Here is a 12,423-nt window from a genome sequence, read left to right as displayed (position 1 = left end):
CGCTCGATTGCTTCAGAGCCAGAAAACATTATCATTTAACAACAAACATGTATTAAAACCAGAACCTGAAACCATCAGCAGTAAAATCTAACGTCCAGCGCTGGAAGCCCGATCAGATCCAGATGGTTTGAAACGGAACCAAAATTACATCCATACAAAATAAAATAGAAAATCAGCAAAAAGGAGGAAACTGGAAATTTAATCGGTCCAAAGTCCACCGGTCTGTTCTTGATAAACCTCGATGACGTCTTCGTCTTCCATCCCCAGCTGAAGCGGACAGAGACAGAGACTGGGTTAATGTTGGGCCTGGAAAAACCTGGAATGACCTTGAAAAACCTGGAATGACCCAAACCATATGTAGAGCACAGGGAGACCTGGACCTGGATAGACTGACCTGAACTAACCTGGACCAGGTCATCCCAGGTTATTCCAGGGTTTTCCATGTTATTGGTTACCTCTTTGGGAGTCTGGTTGTCTGCGATTCTCTGGCCCTCAAACAGAAACCGTAACGTGCTGGCTGGGACGCCCTGCAGACGAGAAAACACCAGGGGTCAGAAGGCAGGAGGGGTCAGAGGTCAGGAGGGGTCAGAGGTCATACCTGTCTCTGGCTGTAGGACTCTTTCAGCTTCTTTAGATGTGTCGTCATTTTGACCTTGAAGTGGATTTCGCTGCTGTCCTGTGCAGAGAAACAGCGCAGCTTTTTCAGAGACAGAAATCTGCTGAAGCTTCGGAGGCTAACGGCAGCGACGGCTTTAACCACAGAAGAAGAAACACGGCTGCAGGCTCATTTGATGAGGTTTAAATCCAGCAGGAATGAACGTTTTACCAAATTATGGTCCTGCTGAATTTGACCGGTCCAGATCCGGTTCGGACTGAAGGCATCGCAGCATCACGGGGGAAAACGCAGATTAATTTAATATCAAACTTCGGATCTATTTTAGGTTGTGAGCCTGAAGAGGTTCTGCAGAAACTGATCCAATCAGCGCCGATAGCGCTGCTACGCAGCTTCTCTGAACATCGGCAGAGCTTCATCATTTGGACGGTTTATGGGGAAAAAAGCTGGTAACACTTTATTTGACGGGGTGTGAATAAGACTGACATGACACTGTCATAAACATGACATAACACCCGTCATGAACATGAAGGAGTCTTTATGAATGTTGTCATGAAGTGTCATTTGGTAAATAATGACACTTTTAATGCCAAGTTTCTTTAAAAGTTGCCTTGAAAGTCCATTAATAATGCAAACTTTATATTAAAATGTCATTATTTCCAAAATAATGCAAAGTTGGGACTTTTAATGGACTTTTAGAGTAACTTTACATTAAAAATGTCATTATTTACCGAACAACACTTCATGACAACAGTCAGACATTCATAAAGACTCCTTCATGTTCATGACAGGTGTTGTGTTACCAAAAAGGGTCTATTTTTTCACTTAAGTGATTTTCAAACATTAAAAGTTAGAAGGATAATTGATAAAAACATAGCTGTGCTGCGAGAAATGAGGTGGGATGATTTAAAATTAAGGAGTTAAATGAAACTCTATGGGCTAATAAAGTAAACTGTTTATAAAAATCTGACCTGCTTTTCAGAGCATTAAATATTTCAGAGTCCACTGGCTGTGAAGCTTCAGCTGCTCAATGCTAAAACGGGCAGAATCTCAGAACCAACACTGAACATTTCAGGATCAGGAAATATTCACTGATTAATAAGTCGGGATACCAGGATAAACAGACTGAATTTGCACGAGTCTTTCCTCCAAGTCGATCCGCAGTCGCTAACAGATCAGATCATCTCTGTGTTGTAACCCAAAATAATCTGGTTTCATGATTAATCCTCCTGGTTTCATCCAGATTAATACGCCAGGATGTGATGTGTTAACTCCATCAAACAAGCCGAATAACTTCAGAATTGAATTATAACGATTAGTTTATGAAGGGCAGAATGCTCCGAGTTTCTTATTATGGTGAAAATTACAGAGCTGATCTTAAGGCTGAATAAAAGACGATTACAAATCATTTAGCTAAAATTTATCACAATTAAATCAAAGATTATGTGAGAAACGTAAGAAAATAAGCATTTATTGTGGTTTTGGTTCGATCTTTTCACACATTTTAAATCTTACACCTTCAGCTCACATGATAACTTTCTGCTATTCTTGCAATCTGGATGAAGCAGGAGGGATTAGCAGATGATCCAACATTAATTTGCTCGTATTAATTCATGTAAATGAGCATAAAATGACCAGTGGCCTGACCTGGCCGATGACTTTTAGTTTGATGTACTCTCCATCCTTCTTGTCGCCCGCATCCTGACCGGAAGGTTTTGTCTCCTGGAAAATAAACAGCAGAAACCAAACAGAGACATGTCAGCGAGACCTGCAGGTTTCCTCTGATGGATTCACCACCGAACCTCACACTCTGCATGCCTCGGGCATTTGGACTGTTTTTGTTTCCTAGCAGAACTTTTTTTTTCTAACTGAATCGAAACAGAAGCTAAAACTGTTGAGTTTCGGGCCTGAAGCTACTTCAGCTAGCCATTAGCCCGTTAGATAACCAGATCCTACGAACAAAAAAACGCTTTAAAACACGCGTTTCCGGTGGCTGCGTGGAGGAAACCCAACATGATCCTCAACCGATCAGATCTCACCGTGTCTGACATGTTCGTCTCTTCTCTGTCCCGGTAAACGTCCCGACAGTAGATGTGGCGCTAGCTCCCAAACGGGTATGTTGTGAGAATGCTGCAGCAGCCGGAAATGACGCAGGGAACGTTTTCAAAATAAAAACTGTCCCACCAACCGGAAAAGCAGAAATTGAGTCAAAGTAAAACCTTTTTTCGGGAGAAAACGTTTTGTTGTATTTTTGTTTTGTTTTTTGTCCCAATCTTCTTTTATAAATAAGCGTTAGAGTAATGATTTAATGTAATATATTTACGTTTTCTAAGGTGTTTAACTGCTTTTAAAAAAAATTCAGAAGATTTTTATTGGGACATATAGGCTTTAAACATATTTTACATTTGTAAATAAACCGAATCAAACTCTTCTCATAAAAAAGTTACATGTGTTTTCTTAAAAATGAATAAACTTTGTGAAGAGAAAGCTATGATCTAACTTGGTTTGTGTGTTTCCCATTAGAAAACCTAACAGCATTTAAGATCGATAGAATCTGGGAAATGGGTCCAAGTTTAATTGGCTCTGCTACAAACAACAACCTTTGATAATTTATGTGCTGAGATGTATTTATGAACAGACCAAACCTTAAACACAAAGGAAATATCAAGCCTGTTGTATCTGATCTTAACTGTTCACAATTAAACTGGTAATTTAATCTCTTGTAATTTATCTATTCTTAACCCATCAAATCAAATTCAATAAAATTTTAATTTTGCACAAGCATTTGTATATTAAATCTCCGATCTGTAAGAAAGTATTTATGGGAGTCCTTTGATGAATTGGGGGCCCAGAACAACATAAGCAGATTTTAACAAAAAAGATTTAAAGCAAAAAAATATATATATTTGCTTTAAATTTCAAACTGTGAAGTTGAAAAAGAAAACAAATAGAACTTTAAATCTGATTTATTTTTTTAAATTGTTTAAAAAACAAAACCTTTGAAAACCTACTTGCTTAATAAAATAAAAACTGAACAAGCAGTTCAGGTCAGAACTCAGATTTTTCTTTCTGTCGTGATCTGACATCACTTCTGACTCGTGTTTTTGTTGGACTCATCCAATGAGGTGAGGGGTTAATGTCAATCAACGGCACTAAAATAAAAACAGCCACTTCCGGTGCTTTGTCTTCAAAATAAAACAAAACTATGAAAATTTCTTGAAAACCAGACTTCGTGCTTTTATGTTTTTCAAGTAAAGCAGTAGACTTCCGGTTAGTTGTGCTCGCTAAACGCCATCTTGACTCATCTGTGGGTCTACAGCCACCGAAGCTACCATCAACCGGGGTCTGCAGCGCAACAAAATGAAAGCTGTGGAATAATTTCTGTCTGCTTTCTGTCTCAAACCCACGGGGACAGTGTGTCGGACATATTCCTGCTTAGTCATCCCCACCTCCGGAGGGACTCTGTGGGATAAACCGCCAGCTTATCGGGCCCCGTCGTCGTGGCCCAGCAGGACTCGAGTGAAGTTGGGAGCCAAACTTCTGCTTCCTCCAGCTGCTGTCCGCAGGGCCCGGGGCTCCTGTCACCGGCCCTGTGGATGAGGAAGTGAGTCGGGATTAAATCAGCCCGCAGGTGAGAAGGCACTTCCGGCGGATCTTGCTTTGAGTCTTGATTTTTTTCTGTCTCGGTTGTGTTGCAGCGTAGATTAGCCTGGTTAGCGCTGCGGCTAACCCCAAAGTTTAGCATCAGCTTAGCCTGATAACTTCCCTGACGTGACAGCTCGTTGTGTCCCGCTCCCTGCTAACAACTTCACCCTTTATATGAGAGGGTTACAGTTCATCATTTCATCAAACAACCTGTGTTTGGGATTGTATTTCTAAACGCTGTTAGCTTCTTATTTATGTCCATAATGATGCAGTTCGCAATGTAAAACCTGCTAGCAACAGTTGTTGCCGTTAGCTTCCGGGGCTGTAGTTCAATTAAAGCTGGGTAATAATTATCTCCTGATAACCACAGAAAGCTGCTCCTCATGCCTTACATAACAACTGATAATTAATCAGCTCCATATTTGGGCTTATCCTGATCTGATTCCGTTTATTACTGTCCCTTCTGACAACTTTGTTTGCCTTATTTCAGATGAAAACATAATAAAGGCGATTAAGTTTAATTTACTTGAGTAACACTGGAACTGAATGAATTACACAATGCCGTTCTGACAGATAACAGAGCAGGTGGTTTGGATAAAATGTCCACTGAGAATTTGAAATCCGATGGAGGATCAGTTTGGTTTAGAGCTAAACATTAAAGGAGATCATGTGTAACGTCAGTATTTGTGTTTTAATAATGCCTTTGGTCGTGTGAATCATGGAAAACAGTTTCATAACAGAGGAGAACACAGATATCTAATTGTTTATTAATATTGGTTTCTGTCACTGAATGTGAGCTGAGGGAAAACTGATGCTTTAATGTTTGGGACAGTCAGGAAGGGAGCATGTCGTCTCCTTTGGGTGAATTATTGCCTGCATCATCAGCCACCTGATGAACGCTGACCATTTGGTGGCTTTTTATTGGTTTTGATTGGTATATAATGCCAAAAAGATCAACTTTATGATTGTTAGGAGTAAGGCAGAGAAGAATCTGATAAGTTCTGACTGGGTAAGTCCTAAACCTCTGAAATCAGCTGAGATATTTGGGAAATGACAGAAGAGATGAACGGCATTGATCTGTTATTACAAGTTATGTAACTAAATGACTAAATGTTAGTTTTCTACACGCTGTAGTTGTGCCGATCGGTCACTTCCTGTGGCATCATGTGTCCACCGGGTTTTACCAAGACTTTGACCGGGTCTGGAATAAAGACTGGTGGATATTTCTGATAATCTTCAGTGTCTGTGTGCAGAGCTCTCTGGTCTGTCTGATAAATCAAACTACTTCATGTGTTCATACTGAAATTCACTGTAAAGGTCATGGTTGATGACCCCAGCCGCTCAGAGACTGCTGACACCTAAACACAGAAGATTAATGCTAAATCAGCTTTGAATGTCGTATACAAGCATATTTGTGGAAAAGCAGAATAACTGCTGCCTTGAGGGAAGTTTAGAGATTCAGACATGAGCTCGGCCTCCAGGACCGGTCCTGAACCAGCAACAGGTCGGGGAGGGGTGGGAGTGTAAATGAAGCTCAGTGTGAGGATCCAGAGTCGGGGAAGATCTGGGTCGTCAGACCAGCTGCTGGTTCTCGTCCACCGGGTTTTTATTAAGCCCAGACAACGCAGAACATTCTGAGTCTACATGTTCAGAACCAGAACATTTGGGGAAAACTGAGTTTTGTCTCTTGTAGATTTTTCTCTGGTCTCCATCATGAAAAGCAGTTCGTTGATCTGATTCATTGATCCAGTTCACTGATCTGGTTTGTGATCTGCTGCTGCAGGAGAAGGGAGTCCCTTTGATGGGAGAGTCCTCCGTCCGAACCTGCTGGGTCAGTCGCCGCGCCATGATGGGTAAGTCTGCCGGTCAGCAATGAGCGGCGGCGTCCGCCCGGTCGGTTCTGCTGTGCTCATGACCCCGTTTGACCTCCCAGATGAGCAGGAGGCCCTGAACTCCATCATGCAGGACTTGGCTGAGCTGCACCGCTCCAGCCGTCCTGCGGCCTTCCTGTCGGAGTTGGGGAAACCCAAAGCCTCGTCGCCCAAGAACCAGGTAGCGTCGTCAGTGGGAGCGGGAGACGGCGGCCGGGCCGGAGGCTCACAGACCTCTGCTTTGTTTCCACAGAACGACGTGAGGGTGAAGTTCGAGTTCAAAGGAGAGAAGAGGTGAGCTTTCACGTCCTGTTGCATCGTCCTGACCTTCCTGATCTCTGACCTCTGTCCCTCTCCGCAGGATCCTGCAGTTTCCTCGGCCGCTGAAGCTGGAGGACCTGCAGGCCAAAGCCAGGGTGGCCTTTGGTCAGACCTTGGACCTCCACTACACCAACAACGAGGTACGGTCAGAGCCGAGTGGCGGCGGCCAGTTTGGTGCTTTCGCTAACTGTGCTTGTTGCTGCTGCAGCTGGTGATCCCGCTGACGACGCAGGACGACCTGGACAAGGCGGTGGAGCTGCTGGACCGCAGCGTTCACATGAAGAGCCTGAAGATCCTGCTGGTGCTGCAGGTAAACTCTCCCTCAGTCGGCCTGGAGGTCAAATCAGTCACCATGTTCCAGATGTTCACTGTTTCAGTGCAGCTACGTTCCGGCTCATAAAAATCTTTTCAAACTAAATTAGTCGCTGATGGGTCTGGATTTCTCCTGAAAAAGACTGCAGGCTCCGATTTAATTCAGAATCACTACAAACCTGCAAAACTCACTGAATCTAAACTGCAATATCAAATATTTGATTGCAAAACACTGATTCTGGGATGGATTGTAGAAACCAGCTTCAGGTGTTTTTGTTCCACCAGAGCGCTTCGTCCAACATGGACCTCCTGCCGTCCCACGAGGAGCTGGACAACACGGGCTTCCGGGCTGGTGAGTAATGTCCTGGATTCCAGCGTCCCCTTGGCTCCAGGTCTCCGTTGGATGTGACTTTTTGTCCTCTCCAGGCTCCCATTCAACAGACCGCAGCTCACCTCCTCCGGGGTACATTCCCGATGCGCTCCAGCAGGTGGCAAGGAACGGCTCCTTCACCAGCATCAACAGCGAGGGGGAGTTCATCCCAGAGAGCATGGACCAGGTACCAACACTTTGACTGACCCAAACTGGGATTCATGTCTTCCAGATCAGGTGGTCCTTTACTACCAGAACTACAGAGGATCCTTCAGATCGTAGGGACAGTTTGGGTTGTCAGACCAACCAGTTTGGGTTATCAGACCAACCAGTTTGGGTCATCAGACCAACCAGTTTGGGTCATCAGACCAACCAGTTTGGGTTATCAGACCAACCAGTTTGGGTCATCAGACCACCTTCCAGAACCAGTTTTTGTTGAAGGCAGGAGGATGCTCTCGGTTTCCCTGGGTTACGGTTAACCTTTTTTCTGGACGTGTTTCTGTCCTCCAGATGTTGGACCCGTTGTCGATGAGCAGTCCGGAGAACTCTGCGTCTGGAAGCTGTCCGTCGTTGGACAGCCCGCTGGACAGGTCAGCACCTGGTTGCTATAGCGATGATTTAAATCTTGGAAGTTCAGGATGAATCGGGTTGTTTCTCTTTCTTCTGCCAGTGATTACCCCAAATCCAGGATGCCTCGAGCGCAGAGTTACCCCGACAACCACCAGGACTTTCCAGGTAAATGAAGCTGCCTCCTTTAGATGCGTCAGGTTCAGTTTAAGGTCTGCTAGTTGTTTCCTGCATCCTCTGTCGCCTCAGCAGCGCCGCACTTTGACCTCAGCAGTTAGAAAATATTGTCAGTATTTCACAGCAGAAACCATCAGTATATGATGCAGCACAGAAAAACTCAGGAAGTTAAATTAATCTTAGCCGTTATGCAACAAAACAACCGAAGGCTCAGCTGGCAGATTGCTGCCACCTGGTGGCAGTTGAAGCACATTACAGCCAGGTGGCTGAAGCTCAATATGGGAAAAATAATTTTAAAAAAGGAAGAGATGAATCTGAAAAATTGGTAAAATAAATAAATGCTGATGAAAACAAATACAATGATATCTATAAAATCAGTGTTGACTAAAATAAACAGATTAGCGCTGTTAATCTCACGTACTCGCTGCTAACCGTGCTAATGGTGGAGAAGTAACTTTACAAGTTAGATATGCTAACTAGCCTTAGCATTCATGACAGGATCTGCTATCAGAAGCGTAACAGGGAGAGGTGTGAGCAGCGCCATACATATGGTGATTGACAACGCTAAGACCTGCCCCCTGGCTCTGATTGGTTGGGAGAAGGCAGAGGAGATGGATCTTTAACAGAATATCATGACACAGAGAAACTGAGTCAGTTTCAATATATAAAAAAATATTTTTTTAAAGTTCCGTCCTGCAGCTAATTATTGATCAATTCATTTGTTTTAAATGTTTTCACTCCAAAATACAGTAATAATAGTTTCACTTCATTTTTATTTGAGGTCAGCAAATCCTGTAATCTTTTGAAAAAACAAAATGTCATCTGCAAATAATGTGAATGTTTTCTACCAGATGGAAGGTCAGGAGCCTCATTGTCCATCTGATGAGGCTCCTGACCTTCGACCCCCTGTGTTTCTGCAGAGTACGACCTCCCTGTGTTTGAGAAGTCGGGGAAAGGCGGGACGTACCCGCGGCGGTACGGCGTTCCCTTCGGCCTGCAGGACTATAGCGATGGTGAGCCGGACTGGAGGGGTCCAGAACTTCAGAACTCTGGCCGTTTGGGGCCGATGGGCCCAGACTTCTGGCCATTTTGTCCGGCTGTTGAAGGTTCTGCTGGTCTCTGCAGGCAGGAAGACGTTTCCTCGCGCTCGACGGACGCAGGTCCACAGCTTCCGCTCTCCAGTCAGCTTCAGCCCCACGGAGCAGTCGCCCAGCACCAGCAGCGGCAGCAGCGTGTTCACCCCCGACCTGGAGGAGGCCCCGCCCACTGGCTCCGGTCCCGGACCGGCCCCCAACAGGAGGCGGCGCGGCAGCGACATCGAGGCCAGCACCACGCTGTCCGTCATGGACATCAGTCCGCCAAGCCGCTGTGAGTCCTGCTCCTCACCACAGGACGCTCTTCTTCTGCTGTTCCTTACTGTCTCGGTTTGGTCCTCCACAGCACCGCGCGCGCCGACCAACTGGCGGCTGGGGAAGCTGCTGGGCCAGGGCGCCTTCGGCCGGGTCTACCTGTGCTACGACGCTGATACGGGTCGGGAACTGGCCGTCAAGCAAGTCCAGTTTGACCCGGAGAGCCCAGAGACCAGTAAGGAGGTGAGCGCCCTGGAGTGTGAGATCCAGCTGCTGAAGAACCTCTGTCACGAGCGCATCGTCCAGTACTACGGCTGCCTGCGGGACAGCCTGGAGCGCACGCTCTCCATCTTTATGGAACACATGCCGGGGGTGAGTGCTGGTTCTGGTCCTGGTCAAGTCCTGGTCCAGTCCTCTGATCTCCTCCTGTCGGTCTGCAGGGCTCCATCAAGGACCAGCTGAAGGCGTACGGCGCGCTGACGGAGAACGTGACACGACGCTACACACGGCAGATCCTGGAAGGCGTGTCCTACCTGCACAGCAACATGATCGTCCACAGGGACATCAAAGGTGAGCCGCCTCTTCCTGTCTGCAGCGCCACTTCCTGTCTGCAGAGATGGTGACGAAGCGTTCGTTCCCCAGGCGCCAACATCCTGCGGGACTCGGTGGGCAACGTGAAGCTGGGCGACTTTGGCGCCAGCCGGCGGCTGCAGACCATCTGCCTGTCGGGGACGGGCATCAAGTCGGTGACGGGAACGCCGTACTGGATGAGTCCGGAAGTCATCAGTGGCGAGGGCTACGGCCGGAAGGCCGACATCTGGTGAGACCCCACACCGGTCACAGAGGTTCTGGTCCCAGATGGCCGGTTCTGGCCCGTTCTGGCATGTTATTGGTGCTGCAATGATGATCCTCCGCTCTCTGATCTCAGGAGCGTGGGATGCACCGTGGTGGAGATGCTGACCCAGCGGCCGCCCTGGGCCGAGTTTGAGGCCATGGCGGCCATCTTTAAAATCGCCACCCAGCCCACCAACCCGGTGCTGCCGCCGCACGTGTCGGACCATTGCAGGGAGTTCCTGCGGCGGATCTTCGTGGAAACTAAGCACCGTCCGTCTGCGGACGAGCTGCTGCGGCACTTCTTCGTACATTGAAGCCCCGCCCACCTGCAGAGCAGCCAATAAGGCCTTAGCTGAGGGGCGGGGCTGCCTCTGGCCACGCCTCTTCTCCGGAGCAGACGGACCCGATGTTTGGCTTCAGCACCTTAACCTGTCAGAGGCTGGTACGTGTTCTGGACCCGACCCGACCCAGAATGTAATCCACTCCAGAACCCAGAGCGACGACCCAACGAAACACTCCCAGAAACTTCCTCTTCAGTCGGCACCGTGTGCCTTTTATGGTTCTAACGGCACCGGACGACCCGGTACGACCCAATGCGACCTGGTCCAGCCTGGTACGGCCCAGTCCAGAGGTTCTGGCCTCCTGGATGAACCACCTTCACTCCGAACCCAACCCCAGCTGACCTAGTTCAGCCGGTGCCATCTGTTTATGCCTTTTCTGCAGCTGAAACCCAACAGGATCTCAGCCGGGCTCACTGCGTCCGAGCAGAACCGACTGGTTCTGATCTGTTCTGCAGCCACTTACCACCTCTTGAAGAGTCAGCTTCCTGTTCCCACAAAACTAAAAGCATCAGAGTTGGGATGCTTTGAAATTGACCGCTGACGGCGGTCACATGTTCTGAAGGTTTCTGAGCAGCTAATCGGACGCTGAGCTGGGGGGCGGGGCTTCCTAAAGGTGTAGATTCCACTGGCAGGTTGTGTTTACGCTGCAGAACCGGCCGCAGCTCGGTCTGGATGTGTTGCAGAGTCTCCTGGTGGCAGCAGGAAGTGGATCAGTAAAGCTCTTCTAGCGAATTGCTCTAAGATGTGGCTGCTCTGATCCGTTTGCCGGCGGTTCTGGTCCCAACAGGAAGTCCTACAGGTCGATGCTCCTGCGTGGGATCCACTGATGCTTTCTCCCATTTCCTCAGCAGCTGTCGCTGAAACAGCTTCACAAATCTTTTCTTTGCACATTTTAAACACTGTTTTTCTGTGTGTGTGTGTGTGTGTGCGTGCGTGTGCGTGTGCGTGCGTGTGCGTGCTTGTTGAAGGTCCAGTTCACCTCTGCTGAATGTAATGTGTCATTTTCACCTCCAGGGGGCATCGCTCAGCAGTGGTTGAACTCTTCAGTATTTCTCAGCTGCAGATACACCCACAGTTCTCTCTTTAGCCACTGCTGTCGCTCTTGGTGCGTGCGTGCGTGCGTGTGTGTGTGTGTGTGTGTTCTGACCTTCAGAGGTACAAACATTAAAATAATGATAAAATGTACAGATGTGTTAAATGAAAACGTACCTCTTGTTTCCTTGTTCGTTCTGTCTTGTAAAGGAAGCCATGTTTATAATTCTGATTGGTTTGTGACCAATTCGCCTGTTTATATCAGATCTGTATATCAGTGGTACACATAATTTTTTAATATATATTTTTTATTTTGTTTGTTTTTTTATGGGAGATTTCCTGCATGGTTGTGTCTGAGAGACGCAGCAGAGCCATTGGATGGTTTCTGCTTTCCAGCTCTGAGTCAGAATTATGATGACCATGAAAACAATTAAAGATATTTATTTCACAGATTTCTCTTGTTTCTGCACATTTCATGTCTCTGTAAATGGTTAGGACCAATCTGCAATTTAACTCCATTGTCATAATTAAAAGGATAAATGTTTCAATGTTAGAATATCAACTTTAATGTTCAGCAACTCATTTATTGCCACAGTATCAGACTAAAGTTTAAACGGGAGATTAATCTTCCAACCAATAATTTACGCCCTCTTGTGGCTGTAGAGCGCAGCTTCACTGCTTATGGAATAAAACACTTTCTGCTTGTTGCAAGAATAAATTAAGAAATCTTACGGTGTTTGAAACAAAGTCAAATGAACCACATTAGGGTTAAAAGTCGATGAAGGGACGTGTTGACACAGAAATATAATATAAAACTTAATTTTCAGAGTGCTGTTTAGTTTAATAGTACATTTAGTTCCAGCTAACTATAGTGAAGCAGTTTACTATCGAGTCTTTATGTCCCTTAAATGTTGCTACTTTCTACTTTATATAGATTTGTTATAATGGCTGTAACTGTAGCAGAGCAGCGAAAACCAATAAATCGACTTAG

General features: G+C 46.4%; 2 protein-coding genes across 2 annotated transcripts; one reads left to right on the top strand and one right to left on the bottom strand.

The window, feature by feature from the left end:
- Positions 1–180: 180 nt before the first annotated feature.
- On the bottom strand, positions 181–2,809 carry sumo1 (small ubiquitin like modifier 1). Its single transcript, XM_008396154.2, has 5 exons — positions 2,653–2,809; positions 2,261–2,335; positions 599–676; positions 456–527; positions 181–267 (listed from the first exon to the last, which is right to left on the bottom strand). Exons 1-5 carry the CDS (start codon positions 2,662–2,664, stop codon positions 199–201), a joined length of 306 nt encoding a protein of 101 aa, XP_008394376.1. The 5' UTR covers positions 2,665–2,809; the 3' UTR covers positions 181–198.
- A 1,094-nt stretch (positions 2,810–3,903) lies between these two features.
- On the top strand, positions 3,904–11,884 carry map3k2 (mitogen-activated protein kinase kinase kinase 2). Its single transcript, XM_081598320.1, has 16 exons — positions 3,904–4,244; positions 6,042–6,111; positions 6,192–6,310; positions 6,383–6,423; positions 6,491–6,590; positions 6,659–6,760; positions 7,048–7,114; positions 7,189–7,319; positions 7,643–7,722; positions 7,803–7,867; positions 8,797–8,889; positions 9,002–9,244; positions 9,317–9,597; positions 9,666–9,795; positions 9,868–10,045; positions 10,154–11,884. Exons 2-16 carry the CDS (start codon positions 6,060–6,062, stop codon positions 10,371–10,373), a joined length of 1,902 nt encoding a protein of 633 aa, XP_081454446.1. The 5' UTR covers positions 3,904–4,244; positions 6,042–6,059; the 3' UTR covers positions 10,374–11,884.
- Positions 11,885–12,423: the final 539 nt, after the last annotated feature.

This window comes from Poecilia reticulata, chromosome 2, assembly GCF_904066995.2.
Source record: "Poecilia reticulata chromosome 2, P_reticulata-male-v2, whole genome shotgun sequence".
Classification (NCBI taxonomy): Eukaryota; Metazoa; Chordata; class Actinopteri; order Cyprinodontiformes; family Poeciliidae; genus Poecilia; species Poecilia reticulata.
The sequence above is the reverse complement of the archived record's forward strand: the minus strand, read 5'-3'. Positions and strand labels throughout refer to the sequence as shown.